The sequence below is a fragment of the Fusarium vanettenii genome (genome assembly GCF_000151355.1).
Source record: "Fusarium vanettenii 77-13-4 chromosome 1 genomic scaffold NECHAsca_1_chr1_3_0, whole genome shotgun sequence".
In the NCBI taxonomy this organism is placed as follows: Eukaryota; Fungi; Ascomycota; class Sordariomycetes; order Hypocreales; family Nectriaceae; genus Fusarium; species Fusarium vanettenii.
Genome location: NW_003315881.1, coordinates 927,677 through 950,334, shown reverse-complemented (window position 1 = coordinate 950,334; position 22,658 = coordinate 927,677). Strand labels below are relative to the sequence as shown.

Sequence of the window (22,658 nt, the reverse complement as noted above, 5' to 3'; positions counted from 1 at the left end):
GTGCCTATTATTTGGCAACATGATTGCGGTTAGAGAGACGATCCTGAAGAATGTTTGGACAAGGAATAGAGCCAGAAGCAAGAAAACAAGTAGGGATGCCAAAGAGGCGCCATGAAGAAGGTGGCTCTAGGGCGACGCGCCCTGAACGAATGACAAGAGATGAGAAGAAGAATGAAAAGAGAATGAATATGGCATCATGATGGTGGCAGGAGGATAGGGGCGGCTGAGGGGACAACGCGAGGCTGCGAATGCGGCTGGATCGATGGTTGAAACGTTGTAGAGGTAGAGGGAGAAGGGAAAGAGAGAGAAGGATACTCAAAGAGTATTGGGGGAGACAAACTAATTGAATGAGCGCGACTTTGGCAATGAAGATGGCGCTGAGCTGGAGAAAGTTGCGCTCCAACAGGCCTCACCTCGGGGCGATAAACCGATACGAGGAAGTGAGGTCAAGTGAAGTTGAAGAAACTAAGTTTACGTTGGTTGGCTGGGAGCGAGTTGGAGGTTTGGTTTGCTGAGCTGGCCCGGCGCGCGCGCGAGCGATTTGAGTGGGGCCTTGATTGTTTGACAAGGGGGGCGGCTCCTGCTCCTCCGATGGATGGACGTTTGCGACCAGCTGCGGGCCCTGATGCAGCCGTTCCGGGGAAGGTGTCGGCAGGTACGTACCTGCTTTCACCAGTCCCGTGCCAGTCCCGTGCCAGTCCCGTCTTGGGCGCATCGCGGCATTGGGGCAATCACTGATTGCCTGGTCGCCGCTTCCCTGGGAATCTCCGGCCAGTCTCGGGCCAATTATCCTCTGGTATCGGTCGGTAACCGGCGAGTGTGCCTGGGAAGGAGCGTGGCGATCTCCGCCTGCACCTAACAAACAATCCGGGGGTGATTTCTTACATCATGTCCAAGCAAAACCTCTCCCACTCTTGCAAACAAGAGGCAAACAATAATGCAGCTGACCGCCATCAGAAGTGACTCTGCTTCGACTTGTCACATCAATGCGATTTTCTAATACTCTTGAATAATTACCACATCCACTTGCGCATCAAAGCTCTTTCAATACTCCGCATCATCTTCTGTCTTTCATCCTCGGCTTGGTGCAGATAGCTCCTCCCCCACGACCGCCCCACTCTTGCTCGCCCATGATACAGCCCGCCTTCATCCACGCATGATAAGAGGCGGTGCAGCATATGAAACCCTTGGATAGCCCATCGCTATTAGAAGAATAACTCTTCGAAGCATTCAAAGACTCTCGACATCTTTCTTCTTCATACTTTAGGGTTTCTACCGTCAGATATGGCAAAAATGGACACGGATAGCGGCGGCACCAACGGTTACCGCTATAACGTGGCGGTAGAGCACTTCAGAGCAAGAGAGTACCCTATGCTACAGGGTTCGTGTCTTGAAATAAACGTTTCCATATTAAACACTAACTTGTTTAGACTCTGTGTACCTCGACCATGCCGGCACAACGTTATGCTCCAAGTCCTTGATGGACGCTTTCACATCCTCAATGATGGAAACGATATATGGCAACCCCCACTCTGCCTCCCCATCCTCTCAGAACTCAACCTCCCGAATCGAAGATGCTCGCATGAATTTGTTAAACTTCTTCGGAGCGGACCCAGCAGAGTACGATGTGGTGTTTGTTGCCAATGCCACCGCTGGTGTGAAACTGGTAGTTGACGCCATGAGAACTCTGCCCCAAGGCTTCCTTTATGCCTACCATGAGGCTTGTCATACCAGCTTAGTCGGGGCTCGAGAGGAAGCTATCGACAGTTCATTGATCGATGATGAAAACCTTCAATCTTGGTTAAAGGGGAACTCTCCCTTCATGGATACCACCTACGCTTCACCACCCTCGACACTCTTCTCATATTCGGCTCAGTCTCACATGGATGGGAAAAGATACCCTTTAACATGGAGTAGAGATCTAAGAGAGGCTAATCGAAATCCAAAATCTCGCCTACTCACACTGTTGGACGCATCCTCGTTTGCCGCCACCTCCCGTCTCGATCTAAGCGATCCTACCATTACACCCGACTTCATTGTCGTCAGTCTATACAAAATATTTGGATTTCCCGACCTTGGTGCTTTGCTTGTTCGGCGGTCTGCGGAATGGGTATTTGATCACCGAAAGTATTTCGGCGGCGGTACTGTCGACATGGTTGTGTGCGGAAAGGAGAAATGGCATGCACCAAAGTCACATTCTCTCCACGAACGATTGGAGGACGGCACGCTTCCTTTTCATAGCATAATTGCTCTCGATATTGCTATGGAAGTACACGAGCGACTGTTTGGTACCATGGACGAAATCAAATCCCATACCTCGTACCTCAGCCGGCGACTGTTAAGGGAACTGAGCGAGTTACGCCACGCTAATGGCGAGCCCGTCTGCGCCCTCTATACCAAGGCCTCTTCTGGAGTCGAATCATTAGGAACTGGCCCTGTTGTTTCCTTTAATCTAAGGAATAGCCGTGGTGCCTGGGTTAGCCTGACTGAATTCGAGAAGCTTGCAAATCTGAAAAAGATGCACATTCGAACAGGCGGATTATGCAGCCCGGGGGGTATTGCTTCAGCTCTTGGTTTACAACCTTGGGAGATGAAGAAAAACTTTTCTGCAGGCTTCAGATGCGGAGCGGACAACGATATCATGTCAGGTAAACCCACGGGCGTCATTCGGGCAAGCTTGGGTGCTATGAGTACCAAGGCAGATGTAGATCGCTTCGTCGACTTCATCAAAGAGTTTTATCTGGAAACCACGTTACCGACGATCGAACCTATCATCAGCACTACGAGTCCAACAGCTATATCCGAGTTCCCTCGGCTCCAGGTGAAAACCATCACCATATACCCAATCAAGAGTTGCGCTGGCTTTTCGATCCCACCTCGAGTTTCTTGGGAGATTCGACCTGAAGGATTGGCCTGGGATCGCGAATGGTGCTTAGTACACCACGGTTCCGGACACGCGCTTAACCAGAAAAGATGTCCCAGAATGGCTCTGTTACGACCACGCATTGACTTCGACAAGGGAGAATTGGTGGTATCATATCATGGGAAGCGGCGTGACAACCAGCCGCATCAAATTTCTATACCTTTATCGGCCGATCCCTCAGTCATCGACTCAACACTCGACCGACAACGATCAAGAGTATGCGGAGAAGAGGTATCTACGCAGCTCTACACCTCAGAAAGCATCAACGGCTTCTTCTCAAGCGTTTTAGGGGTCCCGTGTGTTCTGGCACGTTTCCCTCCAGGTGGTCTCGGTTTGAAGAGTCGCCTCTCCAAGGCACGGGTACAACGATATCAGCAGCCCAGCAGGATTCGGACTCTTCCAGGGGCATTTCCGGACGTTCCGTCGCCACCCGACTCTGACTCGGAACAGAAGAAGCCAGCAAAGATCCTACTCTCGAACGAGAGCCCCATTCTTATGATACACAGCTCAAGTGTGGATGAGCTGAATAGGGAAATCATGAACAGAGGTGGCAGCCCTGTCGAAGAGCGAGCATTCCGGGCCAATATTGTTCTGGAACATGCTCCTGGCACAAAGGCTTATACAGCCTTTGCCGAAGATGACTGGGGCTCTGTACACATTGGGCGCCAAAACTTTAAGCTCTTGGGTGCGTGTCACAGATGCCAGATGGTCTGCATTGATCAAGAGACAGGTGAGAAGAGGGAAGAGCCGTTTGTCACGTTAGCGAAGACAAGGCGTTTCGATGGCAAGGTCTACTTTGGGGTTCATATGCGGCATGACTCTTTTGCTCAGGGTGACTGCACTACGAAGGAGACGCAGTACCCTACGATTGAAGTTGGAGATTCTGTGTCGGTGGAGCCGAGAGACTAGGTAGTTGGATGATTTGAGAAGAGACTGATTTATGCAGTTGATACATGTGAATACGTCAATGAGATACTCTGATGCATTCATTACTCAAGGCAACGATGATACAGTGCGCAATTAACAGGACAGGGTCATTCTTGTACAGGTGAAAGTGCCCCTTCACGGCTCACTGCTCTGAACCACAGATCCCGCATCACTTGAGCCCCTTCTCGGCCACGCGGTCTAGGTTGAACGCAGCACTGATCAAGGCGAGATGACTGAAAGCCTGGGGCGTGTTGCCCAGCTGCTCGCCGCTGCGCGCAATCTCCTCGGAGAACATGCACAGGTGGTTGGAGAAGCCCAGCATGTTCTCAAAGAGGTTGACCGCCCGAACCAAGTACTTGGGCTCGTAGACGGATGCGCGGGTCATGGCTTCGACGAGCCAGAAGGTGCACATGCTGAATGCGCCCTCGTGTCCGCCTACTCCTAAATACATTCCCGCTACATTAGCTACTCTTCTGTCAAGGGGGGGTTTTATATCAGGGGACCTAACCGTCGTCGGAGAGCTCGGTGTCGTAGCGGTATACCAAGCCGGTGCTTGTCAGGCCGCCCTTTTCAGGGGGTAGGAGGATACGGTCGAGAGTGTTGAGGAAACGCGGGTCACAGGGTGAGATGAAGAACACCAGGGGTGCAATGAGGATAGAAGAGTCGAGCATGGTGTTGTTCTGGAAGCTCTGCACGAAAGACTTCATCTTTTCATTGTATCCTGACCAACTGTCAGCTCATCAACCATGATTGTGAGACGGAGGATGTTACCCTTCTCCATGACGCGTTCGTAGAGATTGTCTCTTGCTTCCATCCACTTGGCGCGGTTGGGACAGGGGAAGCATCTCTTTTCTGAGAGACGCAGGCCACGGTCAAATGCAACCCAGAGCATGATCTGTGAGTAAGTAAAGTGCTGCTTGTTGTTACGGACTTCCCAGATGGACATGTCGGGATCTGTATTGTTAGAACAACCCTTGTTTCATGTTGTCCATTACTCACCGTCAAGAATTGTCAAGACGTAATCTACGATTAGTTAGTATAGTCTGATAAGACGGTTGCTCAACTTACCAAGAATGTCACGTACAGCCCTCCAGACATCCCAGGGAACTGGCTTTCCGTACTTGTTGTACAGGTAGATGGCATCCATCAGCTCACCGTAGATATCAAACTGCTGGTGAAAAGCTGCGCCGTTACCAATACGAACAGGGCTGCTGCCACGATATCCCTCGAGATGGTCCAGGGTGAGCTCGGGAATATCGGTGTCGCCGCGAATGGTGAACATGATGGGCAGGCCGCCATCTGGGCCCCGTGAGTGAACGAAACGCTCCATGATGAACTCCATGTAGGCATCAGCTTCAGCCTTGAAACCGAGACGGAGAAGAATGTAGATGGTGAAGCTCGAGTCTCGGATCCAGGAGTAGCGATAGTCCCAGTTTCTCACACCTCCGATGGCTTCAGGGACGGAGAATGTGGGTGAGGCGATGATGGCACCGGTAGGTTCTGCAAAAAAATCAGTATGAAGACAAAAGAAAGATAAAAGCTATCAGCATCTGTACCGTATGTCATCATCTTGAGAATCATCAAGCTTCTCGACACAACCTCTCTCCATCGGCCCTTGTACTTGGACTGCGAGATGAAGTTGTACCAGAAAGTCTGAGTATCGTGCTGCTGAGCATCCAGAACCTCGGTGGAGATATGCTCAGTGATGTGATTGTTGATATCATTTCGAAGGACAAAGGAGATGGCCTGGCCTTCCTGGATCTGGATGCGAGCAACAAGACCCTCACCGAGAGTTCCGGGGCGCTTCTCCTTCTTGAAGGTGATGGCAGGGCAGCTGTTCTCATCCTCTCCCTTCTCGAGTGCGACATCGAGCTGGAGTTTGTAGTCTTTGCTGTGGAAAGCGGCGACCTTACTCTTGGTATCAGATGATATGTGACGCTCCTGGTAGAGGATGGTTTCATGCGGATCCCTTCCGTAGTTGAACGAGGGGAAGATTTCAACATCTGGCTATGTCAGTTCCATGTTTCTCTGAAAATAGTAGAGATATTACCCAGAGTTAGACTGCCTCGAATGCATTCCACCCGACGAACCAGCCACTTCTTGAGCTCTTCCTGGACCTTGGTGGCCTCCCGATAAGAGTTTAGCTTGGTGCCCCTAGTCATGACCTGGGCACTCTTTGGGCGAGGGAAGAAGTCCACCAAGTCCACGACGCCATCTTCATGAATGGATCTCGTCTGCAGGATGCAAGACGATGGCAGGTACTGCTGCTTTGTAGTACAGTTGAAGTCATCAGGGGGGGAGATGGAGAAGTGACCGCCCTTGTCCTTGTCCAACAACCGACAGAACACAGATGGAGAGTCAAAGTCGGGCCTGGAGAACAAGTTTAGCTGAGGGATCTGAGATTGAAGGTCAAATGTCACGCCTACCAGCACATAAAGTCGACGCTCCCATCGATTCCCACGAGGGCACAAGTGTGCATGTTGCCAATCATTCCATAGTCCTCAATTGGAAGGTATCCTCCCGTCTGAGCACGACGGGAGCCCCCTGGGTGCGCCGCAGAGCATTGAGAAGCCATTTTTGATGAGATGTTGCAAGTTGATGGACAGCTGAGGTTCTGAAGCTGGGTAGCTCGGGGATGATGTAATGGACTGTGTAAGTGCTTCCGCAGTGGAATCGTGCAGCCCCGAGAGTCCCGACGAAGCAAAAAACTGGATCTGCGGATATACGGGAAGGAGTGAGCAGTATTGGTGTCTCAATCCCTTGAAAGGTTCCAGAATGATCGTGAAATGGAGCTGAAAGAGCATGCGGGGGGTGGAGCTTATAAGCTTTCACGATGCTTGGCTCGCCTGGTGCAGCTCAAAGCTTGGTGTGGGTGATCATCACAGCGACTATTGCCAAAAGCAGCACCCAACTTCTTGACCACGTGCAACTCGATGAACTAATAAGAGCTGACCAACAAATTGAGTCCTTTCTTCTTTCCAGTCTGACAAGCAGGAGCGCATGCCGAGACTTGGGGGACTGAGACGTGACTTCCAGTGGCCATGGTTTGCTGGGAGAGCGCCACTGATGGTTTAGTCAGTATGCAGGTATCGCGCTTTGGGCATTATAAAGACTTGGAGAAGTTATTACATGAATTTTACTAAGGTATTTATCAGAAAGCAAGATGGCGCACCTTTTCACCATTTATGTTCTAGGCTATTTGGCCTGGATGCTTAAAAGCGTCTCCTCTTCTGCTTCCATTGCTCATGATGAAATGGAACCATGACTACCTACATCGCATTGTCTCCTGCTTCAATCCATCTAGGTGCCTAGGGTAAGAGATGTGAACACAGCAGTAAAGTCAGGCAAGACTTAGCAAGGGAGTGCTCATCCAATGGGGCTCATATAGTGAGCACCATGGCTGGCTACCCGGTATGTGTGTGGAGGTCTGACCTGGCAGTCAACGACCCGACCTCAACTTGAGCGAAAGTCGGTAGGTATTAAAGCTACAGCCATCGAAGCAAGGGGCCTTTTGACTAATTCACTGAAACGCTACTTTCATACAACGTTCCATGGAGGTAAGCCGGTTTTATCCAGCGCACTTTTACCATGTTGTGGCACATACCTCGACTCAGATGGGCGACTCAGGTGAGTTGTAGAGCCCGTCTTCTTGGGGATGAAGATGAATATTGAAGAAAGGAATTGCCGACAACTATGCTTAATCAACCCAATCGGTTCTTTACCAGGATAGTTATTGCTCGTGGCAGACGCTTCTATTCTGCGCACATCGTTAGATAACCTGGTTGACATCCGCATATTATCACAACGACAATCGATAAAGACACAGTTTCTATGACCACAAGTTCCAAGCACTGTTGCACACGGGCATGGAAGGTCGGCCATTGTCGTGCCAAGTATACGCCATGGCGCAAAAAAAGGGTCTCGGAGTCAATACGGCAAGTTTCCGATGGTTGAGACATGAGCTCGTTGGCGTTGGGTAGATGAAAGGAGCACTATCCGAGCTGGTCGAAACTTGCCTGGCAATTAACTCTGAAAATGGGTCAAATTCATGATTGTCGTACACTTTGCAAAATCCCATAGAAAGCCTGCATGATGACTGACAAGGATCTAGGACCCCGGCTGGCCCGGAGCTACAGTAGCTAGCTTGTCTCCTGGCCGTTGAGCTGAACGGTTTACAAACGCAAAAGAGGCTGGGAGGTTAGGTCAGGAACTTTCCATTCATCAATCAAGATGGTGCCTGGTTTTATGCAGGGTCTAACATGGCCGTTCCGATATCCGTATACGAGCCGGGGTGGTTCTGTTGTCCACCCCTGAAAGGGACGGGACCCGCTGGCTGCCTCAGAACTGAAGCATTTCGCATGAGAAGAGAGCTCAAGTGCCGAGAATTTGATGGCAAGGATAGGGGTGGTGACGGATGATGAACGCAAAGGGATAGGAAGCCCGAAGTCCAGTTCTTGATGCGAGAGAGAGAAAAAGTACACGGACGGACACAACGGCATGCATTAACGCCATCACATGAACTATTGCTGTTGTAGCGTCCACACGTGCGGAGGTGATCAGCAGCCTGGCTTATTGAAGATCGTTGATGCAATGTTTCTCCTCTTCAGGTCAAGACAGACACAAGACCGACAGCCCTAGCCGTTCAAACCCCGCATAGGAGATCGAACTGTGTGCGACTTGAAGGTCATATGGCGATCGCTATTCTCTGGCTGGCCTTGGTGTGGCTGCAATCTGGAGGCGTCTAGTTTGTTTGCTGCCCAAGTTGTCTTTAGCAAGAGTCTTGCTATTGACCAAGCTCGCGTACCTCATTCACCGCTCAATGATTTCGACGGCACAACATGCATATTAAAGACCTCTTTTTCATCGATCAAGTCAATAATCAAGTAAAAAAACATGGTCCTACCCAAAAGGCGGCGAACCCATGCACTTTGTGCAAGCTCTCCTCGGACCAAGAACATGACCCCCGGCCAATAATGGCTCTTCCAACCGCCTGGATACCGTGTCGCGTGCGGACGGACGGTGCGCCACGGGGTTCCGCGTAGCTCCACTCGACGGGCAGCGGACTCGACGGGCTCCTTGCAAGAGAACGAAAGAGAGGTGAGCATCCAGCTGACGTTATGAAGGAGGCCGAATACGCAGAGAGCCCAGAGCAGATACATTACCACCCATGGAAGACATGCTACCCCCATGTCTCATCCTCCCGGTGTTCCAGTGTCTAGTGATCAAATTCCCGGCAAGGCGAGGTGTGACTGACAGACAGTCAGTTCCAACCTGGGGCTTGAAGGCTACAGCTGGGTATGCGCTCCGGCCCCCTACAAACCGCCCCGCGACCCCAGCGACCGCAGCTCTATGACTACTCCAATCGTACTAGCTCCGCCCTTTGCATACGCTAGACCTGGCCTCCTCTTGGCTAACACACCCACAAACCAGCCAGCATCAGCCAGCCAGCTCAGCCGAGTCCAGATCGCCCGTACCGTACAGTCCGTCTTCCCTCCCCATCCACTCCAACAGGTCCAGTCGCTCGCATATGAAAGCCCCGTCCCCGTCTCCATTTCTTGGGTCTCCATCATGACCGCTCCCCCTTCACGATCCGACAATCTCCTACCCTCACCACCTCCCCCAACCGACTCCCGTTCTCCCTCCGCCTCCCCCGAACCTCTTGTCCTCGTCGACGCATCTCTCCCTGTGTCAGCCACCAACAGGGCCCCTGGCCATAACTCCACGGACCTCGATCCTTCAGCACAAACATTATCACCATCAACATCAACAAACCCAGCTTCAAGAGGAAGATCAGCAAAACTGAGGTCCAGAGGAGGAGGCGAAGCAGTGGCCGGTCCGTCTCGCTCTCCGGCCACCCGGTCTCACACTGGCGAAGACTACGACAGTGACACCGACGACCACGACATCGAGATGGAGCCCCTCGCCGAACACCGTCGCCGTCGAAGCAGCCAGATCAGCTCTGGTGGTCGCCCCGTAGGCTCACCTAGCAGATCCCGCGCCACCTCTGGTCGCGGTCCAGTGTCAAACGGTTTATCTGACGAACCTAAGATCTCGGAGGAAGATCTCGACGCCAATGGCTTTGCGATTCGCAAACACGACTCGGGGGATGAGAGCTACAGCGATGAGGACCTGCAGGACGACGAGGAGACGGGTTTGACTCGTAAGGACCGGCACAGGAGGCAGAAGAAGCGCAAGAGGAATACCCAGCTAGACCAGCGCATCGCGAGGGGGGATAACGACATCTCGGCCGAGGAGCGAAAAGAAGCAGACAAGAGCGTTCTCAAGACCCTTCTCATCAATGGCTTTCTAATCCTCTTGTGGTATCTCTTTTCCTTGTCAATATCTATTGTATGTTTCCCCCCTTTTCTCACAACGCCGCCCCCTTCTTTTAAGTTTCAATTGCTGACAATGTGGCTCCAGTACAACAAGTGGATGTTTGACGAGGACCGCCTCAATTTCGCCTTTCCGCTCTTCACCACGTCGATGCACATGGTGGTGCAGTTTATACTCTCCGGCCTCGTGCTGTACTTCATTCCCTCACTGCGGCCGGGTCGCGGCGGGCATCAGTCTGATCTGGGGAGGTCGAGACACGACGAGGAGCCAAAATCTTATGGCATGACCAAGATGTTTTATCTCACGAGAATTGGCCCTTGTGGCGCCGCCACTGGTCTTGATATTGGACTGGGAAACACGTCTCTCAAGTTCATCAGCCTTACTTTTTACAGTATGTGACCAAATTCCTGACTGTTGACCATTTGTGACTAACCATTCTTACAGCCATGTGCAAGTCCTCATCCCTTGCATTCGTCCTTATCTTTGCTTTCCTTTTCCGTCTCGAAACTCCAACATGGCGCCTCGTTGGCATTATTGCTACCATGACTATGGGCGTCATTCTCATGGTTTTCGGTGAAGTCGAGTTCAAGCTGGGTGGCTTCGTTCTCGTCATTTCGGCCGCCTTCTTCTCCGGTTTCCGTTGGGGTCTGACCCAGATCCTCCTCCTCCGCAACCCTGCGACTTCGAATCCCTTTTCTAGCATCTTTTTTCTCACTCCCGTCATGTTTCTCGTGCTCATTTCCCTGGCTATTCCCGTAGAGGGTATTGGAAATCTCATTGAAGGCTTCAAGGTCCTTGCCAACGAATGGGGCTCTGTCATGGCACCCCTGTTCCTCCTCTTCCCTGGATGCATCGCCTTTTGTATGACGGCATCCGAGTTCGCTCTGCTGCAGCGTACGTCTGTCGTCACACTCTCCATTGCCGGCATCTTCAAGGAGGTCGTCACCATCAGCGCGGCTACCGTCGTCTTTCACGACCGCCTTACTCTCATCAACTTTATCGGTTTGCTCACTACTATGGCTGCCATTGTCGCCTATAATTACATAAAGATCAGGAAGATGCGACAAGATGCGCAGGAGGATGTTCACGGTCGTCATCTCGCCGAGCAAGATGAGCCCGACTCTCCATCGAGCCAGAGTAGCGGCATTATAGACCGTGATGGTGACACAGATGGAGAAAACGCCGCCTTTTTGCGAGACAGCATCGACCGACTCGACACGGTCACAGCCGACGGTGACTTTCAGCCTTTGCTACAACCAACGTCAACGGCCAATGACCGTCGGCATGATAGATCCGACTGAGCAATCGTTTAGCGTACCTATTTCTTTTGGATATTATGGCTTGTGTATCACGACTCATCGGGCTGGCTTACTTATCGTTATGAAGCCCCGATCCCGATCCCATCTATTTTGTACTATATAAATAAACAAGTGAGCCACAGGGGTGGCATGGTGATTATCTAGAAAGAAGGGAGTGATCCGTCAGGTAAAGACGGACAGTAGAAGAGAAGGAGACAGGGGCAATGGAGACGCATGCTTGGGAAGATATGGAGAATGCCTGGCACGAGACCAGAGCAGGCCAGGGACCCAAGATACCCCGATACTGATTCTATGAGAACTGGATCATGATCATAGACATTCGTTCACATAATCACACCTTCAAGTTTTCCAATTTCAATCTGGTGATGTCAATCATTTCATCGTATTGAATGTCATGTTTTCAGTACTGTTTCCTAACTGCCGGTGGCCAAGCCTTCGAATTTGCACACTCCACGGCTGGGTATGAGTGAACCCACGCAACGCCAAACACCATTAAATATATATACCAACCAATACCTTGTCCAGATATTGATATCCTAGCCAAGAAGCCTGAGACCATTCTTAGTCTTCTGTCCAGGCTTAACCACGCCGCCGCCGCCAATGGGGCCCAGGCTAGGTTCGTAACCACCACCACCGTTACCACCTCCGTGACCACCCTTCTTGTGGTTCTTATTCTTTCTGTTGTTTCTATCCTTGTCCTTGGCGTTGGCCACCTTGATCTCGGTGTTGGCCTTGCGGACCACGACAGGGTGGCTCTGGATGTACTTGCCGTTCATTTCCTTGGCGGCCTGGAAGAAGTCGTCGGCGTCGCTAAAGCTGACGAAGCCATAGCCCTTGGACTTGGACGTGCGCTTGTCGCGGATGACGCGAGCTTTTTGTACCGAGCGCCAGCGGGAGAAGGCCTTGAGGAGAGCATCGTCTGTCGTCTCACCGGCAAGGTTTCCGACAAAGAGGCGTAGGTGGGAGGGGTCCCATTCAAGCAGTGTATCGTCTGTCCACTTCTTGCCACCGCCCTCGCGCACAACTGTCTTCTTCTTCTCCTGGGCAGCAGAAGCAGCATTCGCGGCACCGGCGGGTTGAATATCAGGCCTGGGTGCGCTAGGGCCCGCAGGCTTGTCGGTCTTGCCTTCAGTCGCGTCGCGACTCACGTAGGCGCTCTGCCACTGAGCGATCTGCGCCGCCATCTCGGGGTCGTAATCGTTACTAGCCGTGCCGGGCGTGGGAAAGGGATTTCGGATCTGCGGAGCTGCGCCGTAGCTTGCCGCACCGTAACTTTGAGGTTCATAGCTCTGAGGTCCGTAGTTTTGAGCGCCGTAACTCTGGGGTCCGTAGCTCTGCTGCTGCTGCTGCGGCTGTTGAGGGTATGAGTAGGAAGTAGGCGCGCCCGAGCTCACCGCGCCGGGAGCAGAGCCGGTCGGATAGGAGGAGTAGGAGGGCGCATATTGGGCAGCCGGAGCAGCGGTGGTGGCCGGGTAGCTCGAAGGGCCGGAATATGTCGGCGGAGCGCTCGAGTACGCTGGTTTCGAAGATTGGGCCGCTGAAGAGAACGCGGGCTTGAAGCCGCCCTTGGAGGCTGGGGGTCTCGGTGGGAGCGAGTTGTTGCTGATGCCTGGAGGGGGAGGGTACGCCATGATGAATACAGCGAAAAAAAAAACGGGAGGCGGTGTGTGTTTGCGTGTCAAAACGTACCTTGAGCCAAGTTCTGCTCAAAGTTCCTCTTTCAAGAAGTCGCCCAGTACCTGCAGCCGGTCGTTGGTGATGTCGAGGTCGTATTGCGATGCTGCAACGTGAAATCGTTGTTGATAATGGTGGCTGGTGTATGGAAGAAAATGGATGATTGATAGCCTTCTACGATTCGCCTCAGCCTCGGCCAGTGCTTGGCATAAAAAATGGGTTCGGTGAAAGGTAACTGTCACGTGATGGAGGTCAAGGTGAACAAGGTGACCCCCACGAACTTCACCTCAACTGGATGCAGGCTTGGTCAGGATGAAAGCTTAGGATTGACAAAAAGTGAGGATTTCTATCATGAACGAGACTGCGACGGATAAGAAAAAGGCTCATTTCCGTTTAAACCGTCCAAATTAGGGGAGGACATTGGTTTCCGTCGCATCCGTTGGAGGTGTAACAGGAGTTTCCGCAGAGCAAGCAATGGGGTGTCCTTTATACTTGGCCGGAGAATGGATCTCCGACCCGTGCACAGCCCGTTGACCTGGCGCCTGCTGCCCCGTATAATGGCACGTCTCCACGGGAGAATTGACTCGGGATGGATGCAAGAACGGTGAGTCCTGTGGCTAAATGGTGCTGTGGACACCTTGACCTTGGGGGTGGGGGTTGGTGAGGCTTCAACGCATCCCAGTTGGGCAGGTTTTGGAGCTCAACTCAAAGATGCGTGTTGGGGAGCATGTGGCTTACTGAATGAGTGTCTAGACTGGCCATCTCGATTGGCCGCCGGGCGATGTTGAAACCGCGAAATTGACCCATCGACGAGTCCTGGGCGGCAGAAGTTGACGGCTAATTGGAGGCATGGAAGAGAAACCTGAATGAATTACCACTTACAGGTTAACGTTGGAGAGGGGTTTCTTTCTGGGCGGCTCCATGAGAAGAGGAGCCGAGTCAATCTGGACTCTGGACTTAAGACTCGAGCCAGTCAGCGTGGGATGAAAGAAACTCGTTTGGCCACTCATATTTGTAAGAGGCCGCCTCGCCTGGACATCGTGGCCTCTGGTTCGTCATGAGCGACTTCGGACATTGATGAGGCTGGCACTGGCACTGGATGGGTGTCAAGTCAAAACTCGGTGCCAATGCCGCACGAACGATGCAACGCCCGCCTGAATCTCCGGATGAAAATCCGCCGGTGGAGTCAATGCTTGGTCAGACGGGAGGAGCATCCATCGCAAAGCAGAACCATGCTGCTGGGCGTGAGGCCTTTTCTGGGCTCCTCCTCCATTCTTCTTTCTTCCTTTTCGGGGCTATCGGTTCAAAATCCTAGGTTAGAGCGTGTTGGGGCTCGGGCTACTGTCCGATGATGGACTCGATTGGCACGGCAGTGGCAAGGACGGCCCCGGAGACGTGGGTCCCAACATTCGGGCGACATGGCTCCGAAGACGTGGGCCATGAGGAGGAAAAAATGAACCTGCCATGGGACGGTGTATCCCAACAAGCCGCGAGCGAGCGAGCAGTCAGAGCAAGGGAGACGCGCCATGCATAAACAACTGAGGAGGTTCTGAGACTGAGGGGGTCAACTGGCCAAACAAGTTCTGAGACGGAACGCGGCAAGCCAAAAGGGTCAGACACATGTATCCGGAGAGATTTGTATGAGATTTGTATTGCTTGTGTCACGGTTTTAAAATTCTTGGTAAGCTCCAGGTGAGTGAGACTGCTGCACCAAGGGGTAACGCCGTGGCAGCACCGCCAAGTCGTCATAACTTTGGAGCTGAGGGGGCCTGGCTGGAGGGGCAATGCTAGAGGGTTTCTGAATGGGGGGAGAGGTCCTGGAACTCGGTGTCCGTGGCTGAATGGACCCCTACAAGGTGCTGACACTGCATCCTTGCAAGGTGAGAGGTAGCTTGGCTATCGCACAGCACTAGGAGGAGGGGGAGGGGCATCAGTCATGATGATTAGGTGGGATGTGATGCTGGATCGAGAAGTGGTATTCTCTGTCAACAGAGAAACGCTCAAATCAGATTGATGCCAGTGAGGAGAAGAGTCAGTGGCTGATAGATAAATGGCGCAAATAATTTGTAATTGCCTATCAAACCAGCCAGGGAGCAAGCATCCATTTGGATCTCGTCTCTCCAATCCTTGATGGTTCAGTCGTCTAAAAGGAAAATGTAAGAAAACACTCGTCCGTCGGCCGCACCGCAGCGACGATGACGATACGCAGTTGGGAAGCCCCGCCAATCAGTGCGGATACCCACCCCATTCTTGGCGCCGCGCCCGGCCAAACTTGACCATGTTTGAGCGAGCTCCCTCAGACGGACGGCCGACAATTGAGCCCTCAGCGTGCGGTAATGCTAAGTTGAGCGAGAGAGCGGAAAGATGTACGGAGACGGCGGGGGCGTTACGGCGCAAGGTACCGAACCGGCGGAGTTCCATGCCATCCATGGGATGCCATGGGGTGTCGCCAGCTTGCTTGTGACAGCATGGCGCATATGTAATAACACGGCCCTGTCGCTCCCTCCCACTTTGATCCACGGTCCTCACTATTTCTCGACAACCTTCTTCCAACTCTCACCTTCTTCTTCCTTTTCTTTTACTCCTCAAACTCTGCATCCGCTCTCAACTCTTCTATACCCCGTCGAGCGTCAATCAAACATCAAAAGTAGCCCATCATGTCTGGCCCTGTGTAAGTCCACTTCACCCCTCCATCGTGTACCTTCACCTTCGTCCCTCACGATTTACCCCACCACCCCGCTCCAGAGTTCCCATGGTGATGCTCTGATGGCCTCATTCCGCGCTCTCCGGGCGATGTGAGTGTGAGGCAATCGCCGCGATGAGCTTGCGCCTGGAGTACCTGAGCGGCCTGGTTCAGCTCTCTCGTCGTGAACTTGGCTCATGGTTCTCGAGGCAGAGCTCGTCTTGCGAACCTCAAGCTTGGCGGCGCTCAACAATCCCCTTCCTCTACCTCACCTTTAAGCTCTGCAGCGGTTCAAAATACCACGAATGCTGACCATGCTCCAAGTGCGGATCTGGGCCTCATCGGCCTCGCTGTTATGTAAGTAAAATCCCCCCAAAATGCCCGGCTCTGCCGGAAATCCCATGTTACTAACACACCTCGCAGGGGACAGAACCTTATTCTGAACATGGCCGACAACGGCTTCACCGTCTGCGCCTTCAACCGAACCGTCTCCAAGGTCGACCGATTCCTGGACAACGAGGCCAAGGGCAAGTCCATTGTCGGCGCCCACAGCGTCGAGGAGTTTGTTGGCAAGCTCAAGTCCCCCCGCCGTATCATGCTCCTCGTCCAGGCCGGCCAGGCTGTCGATGACTGGATTGAGAAGCTCCTGCCTCTCCTTGCTGAGGGCGACATCATCATTGATGGTGGCAACTCTCACTTCCCCGACTCCAACCGCCGCACCAAGTATCTTGCTGGCAAGAACATCCGCTTCGTCGGCTCTGGTGTCTCTGGTGGTGAGGAGGGTGCCCGATATGGCCCCTCCATCATGCCCGGTGGTAACGAGGAGGCCTGGCCTCACATCAAGGACATCTTCCAGGCCATCGCTGCCAAGAGCGATGGTGAGGCCTGCTGTGAGTGGGTCGGCGACGAGGGTGCTGGTCACTACGTCAAGATGGTTCACAACGGTATTGAGTACGGTGACATGCAGCTCATTTGCGAGGTATGGAACTATATCGTACGGACCCAATTGCGCGTGAGACTGACTGGGTGAATACAGGCCTACGACATCATGAAGCGCGGCCTCGGTCTCTCCAGCAAGGAGATTGGCGATGTCTTTGCCAAGTGGAACAAGGGCGTTCTGGACTCTTTCCTCATTGAGATCACCCGTGACATTATGTACTTTAACGACGACGATGGCACTGCTCTCGTTGAGAAGATCCTCGACAAGGCCGGCCAGAAGGGAACTGGCAAGTGGACTGCTGTCAACGCCCTCGACCTCGGCCAGCCCGTGACCCTGATCGCTGAGGCTGTCCTTGCCCGATGCCTGTCTGCCATCAAGGACGAGCGAGCTGTCGCCTCTACCAAGCTTGAGTTTGTCAGCCGCGTGACCAAGTTTGAGGGTGACAAGGAGCAGTTCCTCGAGGATCTCGAGCAGGCTCTCTACGCCTCCAAGATCATCTCGTATGCCCAGGGCTTCATGCTCATGCAGGAGGTAAGCTTGTCAACAAGACATTTGACGGAATCATGACTTACACAAATTCTAGGCCGCCAAGGAGTTTCACTGGAAGCTCAACAAGCCTTCCATCGCCCTCATGTGGCGTGGTGGCTGCATCATCCGATCCGTCTTCCTCAAGGACATCACCTCTGCCTACCGTAACCAGCCTGACCTCCAGAACCTTCTGTTCGATGACTTCTTCCACAAGGCCATCCACAAGGCTCAGCCCGGCTGGCGAGACGTTGTCGCCAAGGCTGCCCTCCTTGGTATCCCTACTCCCGCCTTCTCCACTGCTCTGTCGTGGTTCGACGGCTACCGCACCAAGGACCTCCCCGCGAACCTCCTCCAGGCTCAGCGTGACTACTTCGGTGCCCACACCTTCCACATCAAGCCCGAGAATGCCAGCGACAAGTACCCCGAGGGCAAGGACATCCACGTCAACTGGACTGGCCGTGGTGGTAACGTGTCGGCCTCTACCTACCAGGCATAAGGGATGTTTTGTGAATGGGGTAGCAATGGTTATCTAAGTTAAATAGGGTCGAGTTAAGGGAAGCTCGAAGGCTGCGTCACATCAAAAGCGTCGAATAGGAACGCAGGAACACGCAGGCGCTGCAACGGATAGGTAATGACTGAGCTAGCTATGGATTAGAGGCTCAAGTGATGAATTTTGGGACCATATAAGCTCAAGCAGAACAAAATAAACAAGTTTAAGCATAAGCTGAAGTGAAGATGCTGTGTGTTCATGATAACTGAGTACCAGGGTACAGAATAGCACGCGGTCGTAAAAAACTCGAAGGCACCAGGACGGCTGCGCTTAGTTAAGAGTATTCAGTTTGCAGCCTAACTAATATCATAAGTCTTGGAACATTTTATTTAGTTACCTCTAGGATTTTTCATATCTTTTATGTTGAAGATTCCTCTTTGCCCGGTCATGGTAATTTGGTTGACGCGGTTGAGGGTGGATCCACTTTTTGGCCTCCAAGATCGTAACCTCTGATTGGTCACATGCTCGCAGCCTTGTCGCGAGAAGTTTGGGGCCGTGCAAGGACTCGTCGCTCTCTCTAACACCTCCATCGCATTCTTACTTGCTGCATTGCGCCAGGTCATTTCGTCACCGTTTACTGGCCGATTCAGCTCATCGAACTCTCCCGGCGCCGAATCAATAGCAACGCGCAATTTTGTAAATACTCAATCGCATCATCAGAGGCGTCGACACGCTGTTGCCTCGTCGGCCGCGACGATTCGACTTCCAACATGGCTCAACCGGATCCTAGCCAGGGCGTCCCCCAGGACCTCGTATGTCAACACCACCATGCGCGCGCAGCCTCTGTCGTCGCAATTCCCCTCTAACAGTCTCGTAGATCCAGCATGTCCACCTTATCTCGGCGTTTCGATACCCGGCGATGCCCCGGCTCGACCTCAACGAGGTCGCTAAGTGGCTCATGAGCGCCCCCCAGGTCGCGCGAGACCGAGCTCCCTTCTTCTGGACATATCTCGAAAAGCCCACCGACGGCACCATCCTCTTGACCTGGCAGCCTCTGCAGCGTCTCGGTTCCACGTTTGCGACGGATGGTTATGTCTGGGCTCCCCCGGAGCAGCTGTACAAGCATGACCTGGGCAACGGATTGGTAAGGTCGGATAGCCATTGTCACGATGCGCATGCTAAGACACGTCTAGATGCTCGAGATTTACTACCAAAAGGCCGGCTACGTTCCTGGTGAGCAGTATGCCCTCCACGCCCGTCGTCGATGCCGATTAGTCCCCGTCCCCGGTCATCCCAACCCTCCTCAGCCAGATGTCAGCCTGTTTATCGTGCATTACGGGCCGTCGGAGCCAAACGACAGGATCCCCATCGCCATGATCCCCTACGACGAGCGCGTCAACGCCCTCATTCAGCAGCGACACTTTCTTCAGCGAGCCGGTCAGATTCGGCGCAAGGAGTTCATGCTGTCCGACCGAGTCAACTGGCCCACTCTACCAGACCCTACCCGCCAACAAGTCCCTCCTCAGATGGCCCCCCGAGGTGTCCCTCAGCAGATGGCATACCCTCCACAGGCCACGCCCGGTCCTCCTGCTAAGCGCGCGAGGCACGCGGCGAGCCAAGGTGGTCAGGCTGCCATCCCGGGGATGCCTCAACTGGATGCGGCGTTTGATGACGACGAAGATGTCTCAAGGGGCGACATGTTTGATCATCTTACGCCAAGAGAGATTGCTTTGAGTCGGTATCAGCAGAATCACGAGTGGATGGAGGAAATCCTCTCGTCTCCGTACCGGATAAGCCAAATCACACCAGCCGACCTCGGTCTTGGTTTCAAGGGCGAGCTGGCGTCATTGACAGAGGGAATCTTTCCCACTCAGGGAGACGCCTTTGCAACTGGACCTGATAAGCCTTATATCGGACGACTAGACCCCGAAAAGGCAGACGAGTTCCGCAGGCGAGTCACTGAGCACATCGAGTCGACCAAGGCTGAAATAGAGAGGATGCAAGCGGCTCATGCTGAGGCTCTCGCCAAGTTCAAGGCGAACTCCATCTTTGACTCCAAGGAGAAGGAACTACGGAATGTCGTCGAGGGAACTGGCACTGAGATCTGGCGGGTTGAGGGCAAGGTAGACCCGCTCGACGATGACCCATCTCCCCGTCCTGTTAGCAAGAAGACGGCCGAAGACATAGTATCAGAGGTCGAGAATGCCACGGGAAAGAAGGCTGTAAGCAAGCCAGTAGTGTCGCGTATTCAGGACGGTGGTTATCAGGCACCGGCACCGGAACCTACGCAAGCTGCGGCTCAGCTGTCTCGTCAGGCTTCGCAGTCTGGCTCACAGAACAGTGGTGTCATGATTGGGGAATCTGATGTCGATATGGGTGGCACTGCTGCTGGACTGCTTGACCAGATGCACACGGGCATCTCAGCCACATCAACGCCCATGAACACGTTTGGCACTCCTCAGCCGAACCTGACAGCATCGGGAGCCGGGACTCCTTCGAACCCCAATGTCCCATCGCCTGCTCCCGGACAAGCTGGAGCAACATCAGCACCAGGTGGTGGCGATGTGACGATGGGTGGAACTGAGGCAAGCAAGGACCAAACTACCACAGCGCCTGATCAGGGAACTGGCAGTGGAGAATGGGTTGTCGTGCCTAAGGACGGCGCCACTCCTGATCCAAATGCGCCTGCTAACGCTGCTGCTGGGTCGGGTACAGCATCTGCGAATGCTAACACTCCCAATGCACAAGGCCTCGAGAACAAGCCCGCAGCCCCCAAGACGGCCTCTGCAGGGGCAACGCCAGCTGCCGCGACACCAGGTGGTTCTCTATCATTTGATCAGAACGACTTTAGCTCACTCGGCGATCTGGATACGGCAGGAGACGCCCTTGCTGGCTTTGATGGGCCTACGTTGGACGGATCTGCAGGCGAACTTGGCGAGGGTCTGGATCTCAGTATGGACATGGAGGATTCGGCGTTTGGCGATGCCTTCCACGGCGTCGAAGCCTCGGGGACTCCAGGACAGGGCCCAGACATGTAGGGCTTAGGCATGGGCATGTGACAAGGAGGCCGGTTATACAGACGGCTAGGGCTAGCTACAGTAAAGTGCGGATCGTAGATGGAAGCGCGGCTTAGGCTTGGGGCTGGGGCTCAAACGTCGGAGAATGGAGTGTGTTGTGTCAGGGGGGGCTTAACTGTTTCCTCCTCCTGACAAAGATGACGTTAGGTTCTTTTTTGTTTTTTTGCCATGTAAGAGTCAAGTTTTTGTTGTTATTTTAATACCGTAGCAACTACGGAGTATCAGTAGACACCAAAGGGCAAGGGAAAATGCTAAACAAAGGAGGCTTTTTGGGTTATGCTACGTTTGATCTACAACGACTTTATCCCGAGTTTCAAGTTAAGGTGAGGCGGGTTGTGGGTGTTTGATCGTCACTCAGGGGGAGTTGTATCAGAACTTCTCTTTCTCTGAGGCTGAAACATTATGTCGGTCTCGTAAGGGATCTTGGCCTGGCTTAGATGGCTTGGCAAAGTTTGAGCATCATGTTTTACGACGGAACTCGGTTGACTTGAACCGAGGCGTTGTTTGGTGAAGGAGGGTATATCTACCCTTTGGATGTCCAGTCTCAGTGTTTGGTCTCTTCAAGCGCTGGGCGACTTCTTTCACTTTCTTCTCTGCTGGGCAGTTTCTTTTTCGTCTCTCCTTCTTTTCCCTTTACCAATCGTTTTCATCTCGAAGAACATCTACTCGTTAATCACTAAACTCCTAATCATCCCTTCTCCTAAATCTTCAACATGCTTTCACGGTGTTGCATTGCCCTTGTGGCTCTACGAGTCGCCACGGCACAACTGATTATTGAGCCAGTAAGTGCAACTCTATTTAATATTACTATAAAGTGTAACGGCTAACATCTTCAAGTCCAGCTCAACACTTGTTGGAGGCATTCTCATCGAGACGGTTGCTTCTCAGCCTCCCCCAGCACTCAGTTTCACCGATTCCTTTGATCCGGAAACAACAGACGGAATTGTCCCTGAATCGGAGACGACTGAAGTGCCTACCGCAACTTCTGAAGAGAAGCTGTTGATTGATACAAGCGTCCCACCTATTCTTCCTGGCCTTAGATCGTCTGATGCCGCGGATTCTTCAAGCATCTCAGAGACCGTAAGTAATAGGTGTCTCTTTGGAGAAATAATTTCTAATTTTCCAGGATTCAATTCGTTCACCTACCTCAACTAGCTCACCAAGCTCGTTTACTCCCACAGCCGATGGCAGGATAATCAGCACTCCACGACCAGTCGCAACTCCCACAGCTGTCCTGACACCAGGCAATGGAACATTTACGGGCTTTCGCAACTCTACTAGAACCGAAGCTGGTGCTTCCACAACCGTCTTGCCAAGCTCGGGATCTGGTGGATCAGGGTCAGGATCAGGGGGTAATGTGAAAGAGGGCAGCAAGAACACTGACGAGGACGAAGATGATGAAGTTGAAGATGACGAAGACGAGGATGACGACGACTCGGACGACGAAGACAGCGATGACGAAGATGAGGATGATGACGAGGATGAAGACGAAGAGGAGGAAGAAGAAGAAGGTGGATCTTCAAGCTCCGACTCTGATTCTGCCGACGCCACGACCTTTACAAGCGTCACTCGCGCAGGAGAAACTGCAGTCGCAGAGTCTGCTTCTGCCGACGAGGAACCTTCAGCTGCTCATCATTCAAGCCCAGGGGCCTTGCTGTGTCTATCAGTTCTCGTCATGGGGGCAACTATCCTCGTGTAAGCGAGTAGATGTAGTTTCAAAACAACAAGATTCGGCACAGGAGAATCATGGAAAAGAAACCTGGC

General features: G+C 52.9%; 7 protein-coding genes across 7 annotated transcripts; 5 read left to right on the top strand and 2 right to left on the bottom strand.

The window, feature by feature from the left end:
* Positions 1-1,293: 1,293 nt before the first annotated feature.
* On the top strand, positions 1,294-3,832 carry NECHADRAFT_90012 (uncharacterized protein; the record flags this gene model as incomplete). Its single annotated transcript, XM_003054141.1, has 3 exons — positions 1,294-1,381; positions 1,431-3,139; positions 3,302-3,832. The coding sequence occupies 3 exons, from the start codon at positions 1,294-1,296 to the stop codon at positions 3,830-3,832; spliced, it is 2,328 nt and encodes a 775-aa protein (XP_003054187.1).
* Positions 3,833-3,968: 136 nt separating this feature from the next.
* NECHADRAFT_57330 (glycoside hydrolase family 15) lies at positions 3,969-6,329 on the bottom strand (the record flags this gene model as incomplete). The annotated part of the gene is made up of 8 exons (XM_003053429.1): positions 3,969-4,291; positions 4,359-4,571; positions 4,622-4,804; positions 4,850-4,873; positions 4,919-5,350; positions 5,407-5,853; positions 5,901-6,220; positions 6,277-6,329. 8 exons carry the CDS (start codon positions 6,327-6,329, stop codon positions 4,020-4,022), a joined length of 1,944 nt encoding a protein of 647 aa, XP_003053475.1. The 3' UTR covers positions 3,969-4,019.
* Positions 6,330-9,418: 3,089 nt separating this feature from the next.
* On the top strand, positions 9,419-11,852 carry NECHADRAFT_65553 (uncharacterized protein; the record flags this gene model as incomplete). Its single annotated transcript, XM_003054140.1, has 3 exons — positions 9,419-10,198; positions 10,271-10,574; positions 10,628-11,852. 3 exons carry the CDS (start codon positions 9,419-9,421, stop codon positions 11,482-11,484), a joined length of 1,941 nt encoding a protein of 646 aa, XP_003054186.1. The 3' UTR covers positions 11,485-11,852.
* A 186-nt stretch (positions 11,853-12,038) lies between these two features.
* On the bottom strand, positions 12,039-13,133 carry NECHADRAFT_74653 (uncharacterized protein; the record flags this gene model as incomplete). Its single annotated transcript, XM_003053428.1, has 1 exon — positions 12,039-13,133. One exon carries the CDS (start codon positions 13,131-13,133, stop codon positions 12,039-12,041), a length of 1,095 nt encoding a protein of 364 aa, XP_003053474.1.
* A 2,700-nt stretch (positions 13,134-15,833) lies between these two features.
* On the top strand, positions 15,834-17,823 carry NECHADRAFT_90010 (uncharacterized protein; the record flags this gene model as incomplete). The annotated part of the gene is made up of 5 exons (XM_003054139.1): positions 15,834-15,847; positions 16,073-16,216; positions 16,283-16,838; positions 16,896-17,330; positions 17,383-17,823. The coding sequence occupies 5 exons, from the start codon at positions 15,834-15,836 to the stop codon at positions 17,821-17,823; spliced, it is 1,590 nt and encodes a 529-aa protein (XP_003054185.1).
* A 764-nt stretch (positions 17,824-18,587) lies between these two features.
* NECHADRAFT_98748 (uncharacterized protein) lies at positions 18,588-21,176 on the top strand (the record flags this gene model as incomplete). Its single annotated transcript, XM_003054138.1, has 3 exons — positions 18,588-18,629; positions 18,695-18,961; positions 19,011-21,176. 3 exons carry the CDS (start codon positions 18,588-18,590, stop codon positions 20,853-20,855), a joined length of 2,154 nt encoding a protein of 717 aa, XP_003054184.1. The 3' UTR covers positions 20,856-21,176.
* A 431-nt stretch (positions 21,177-21,607) lies between these two features.
* NECHADRAFT_74650 (uncharacterized protein) lies at positions 21,608-22,593 on the top strand (the record flags this gene model as incomplete). Its single annotated transcript, XM_003054137.1, has 3 exons — positions 21,608-21,676; positions 21,732-21,974; positions 22,021-22,593. The coding sequence occupies 3 exons, from the start codon at positions 21,608-21,610 to the stop codon at positions 22,591-22,593; spliced, it is 885 nt and encodes a 294-aa protein (XP_003054183.1).
* Positions 22,594-22,658: the final 65 nt, after the last annotated feature.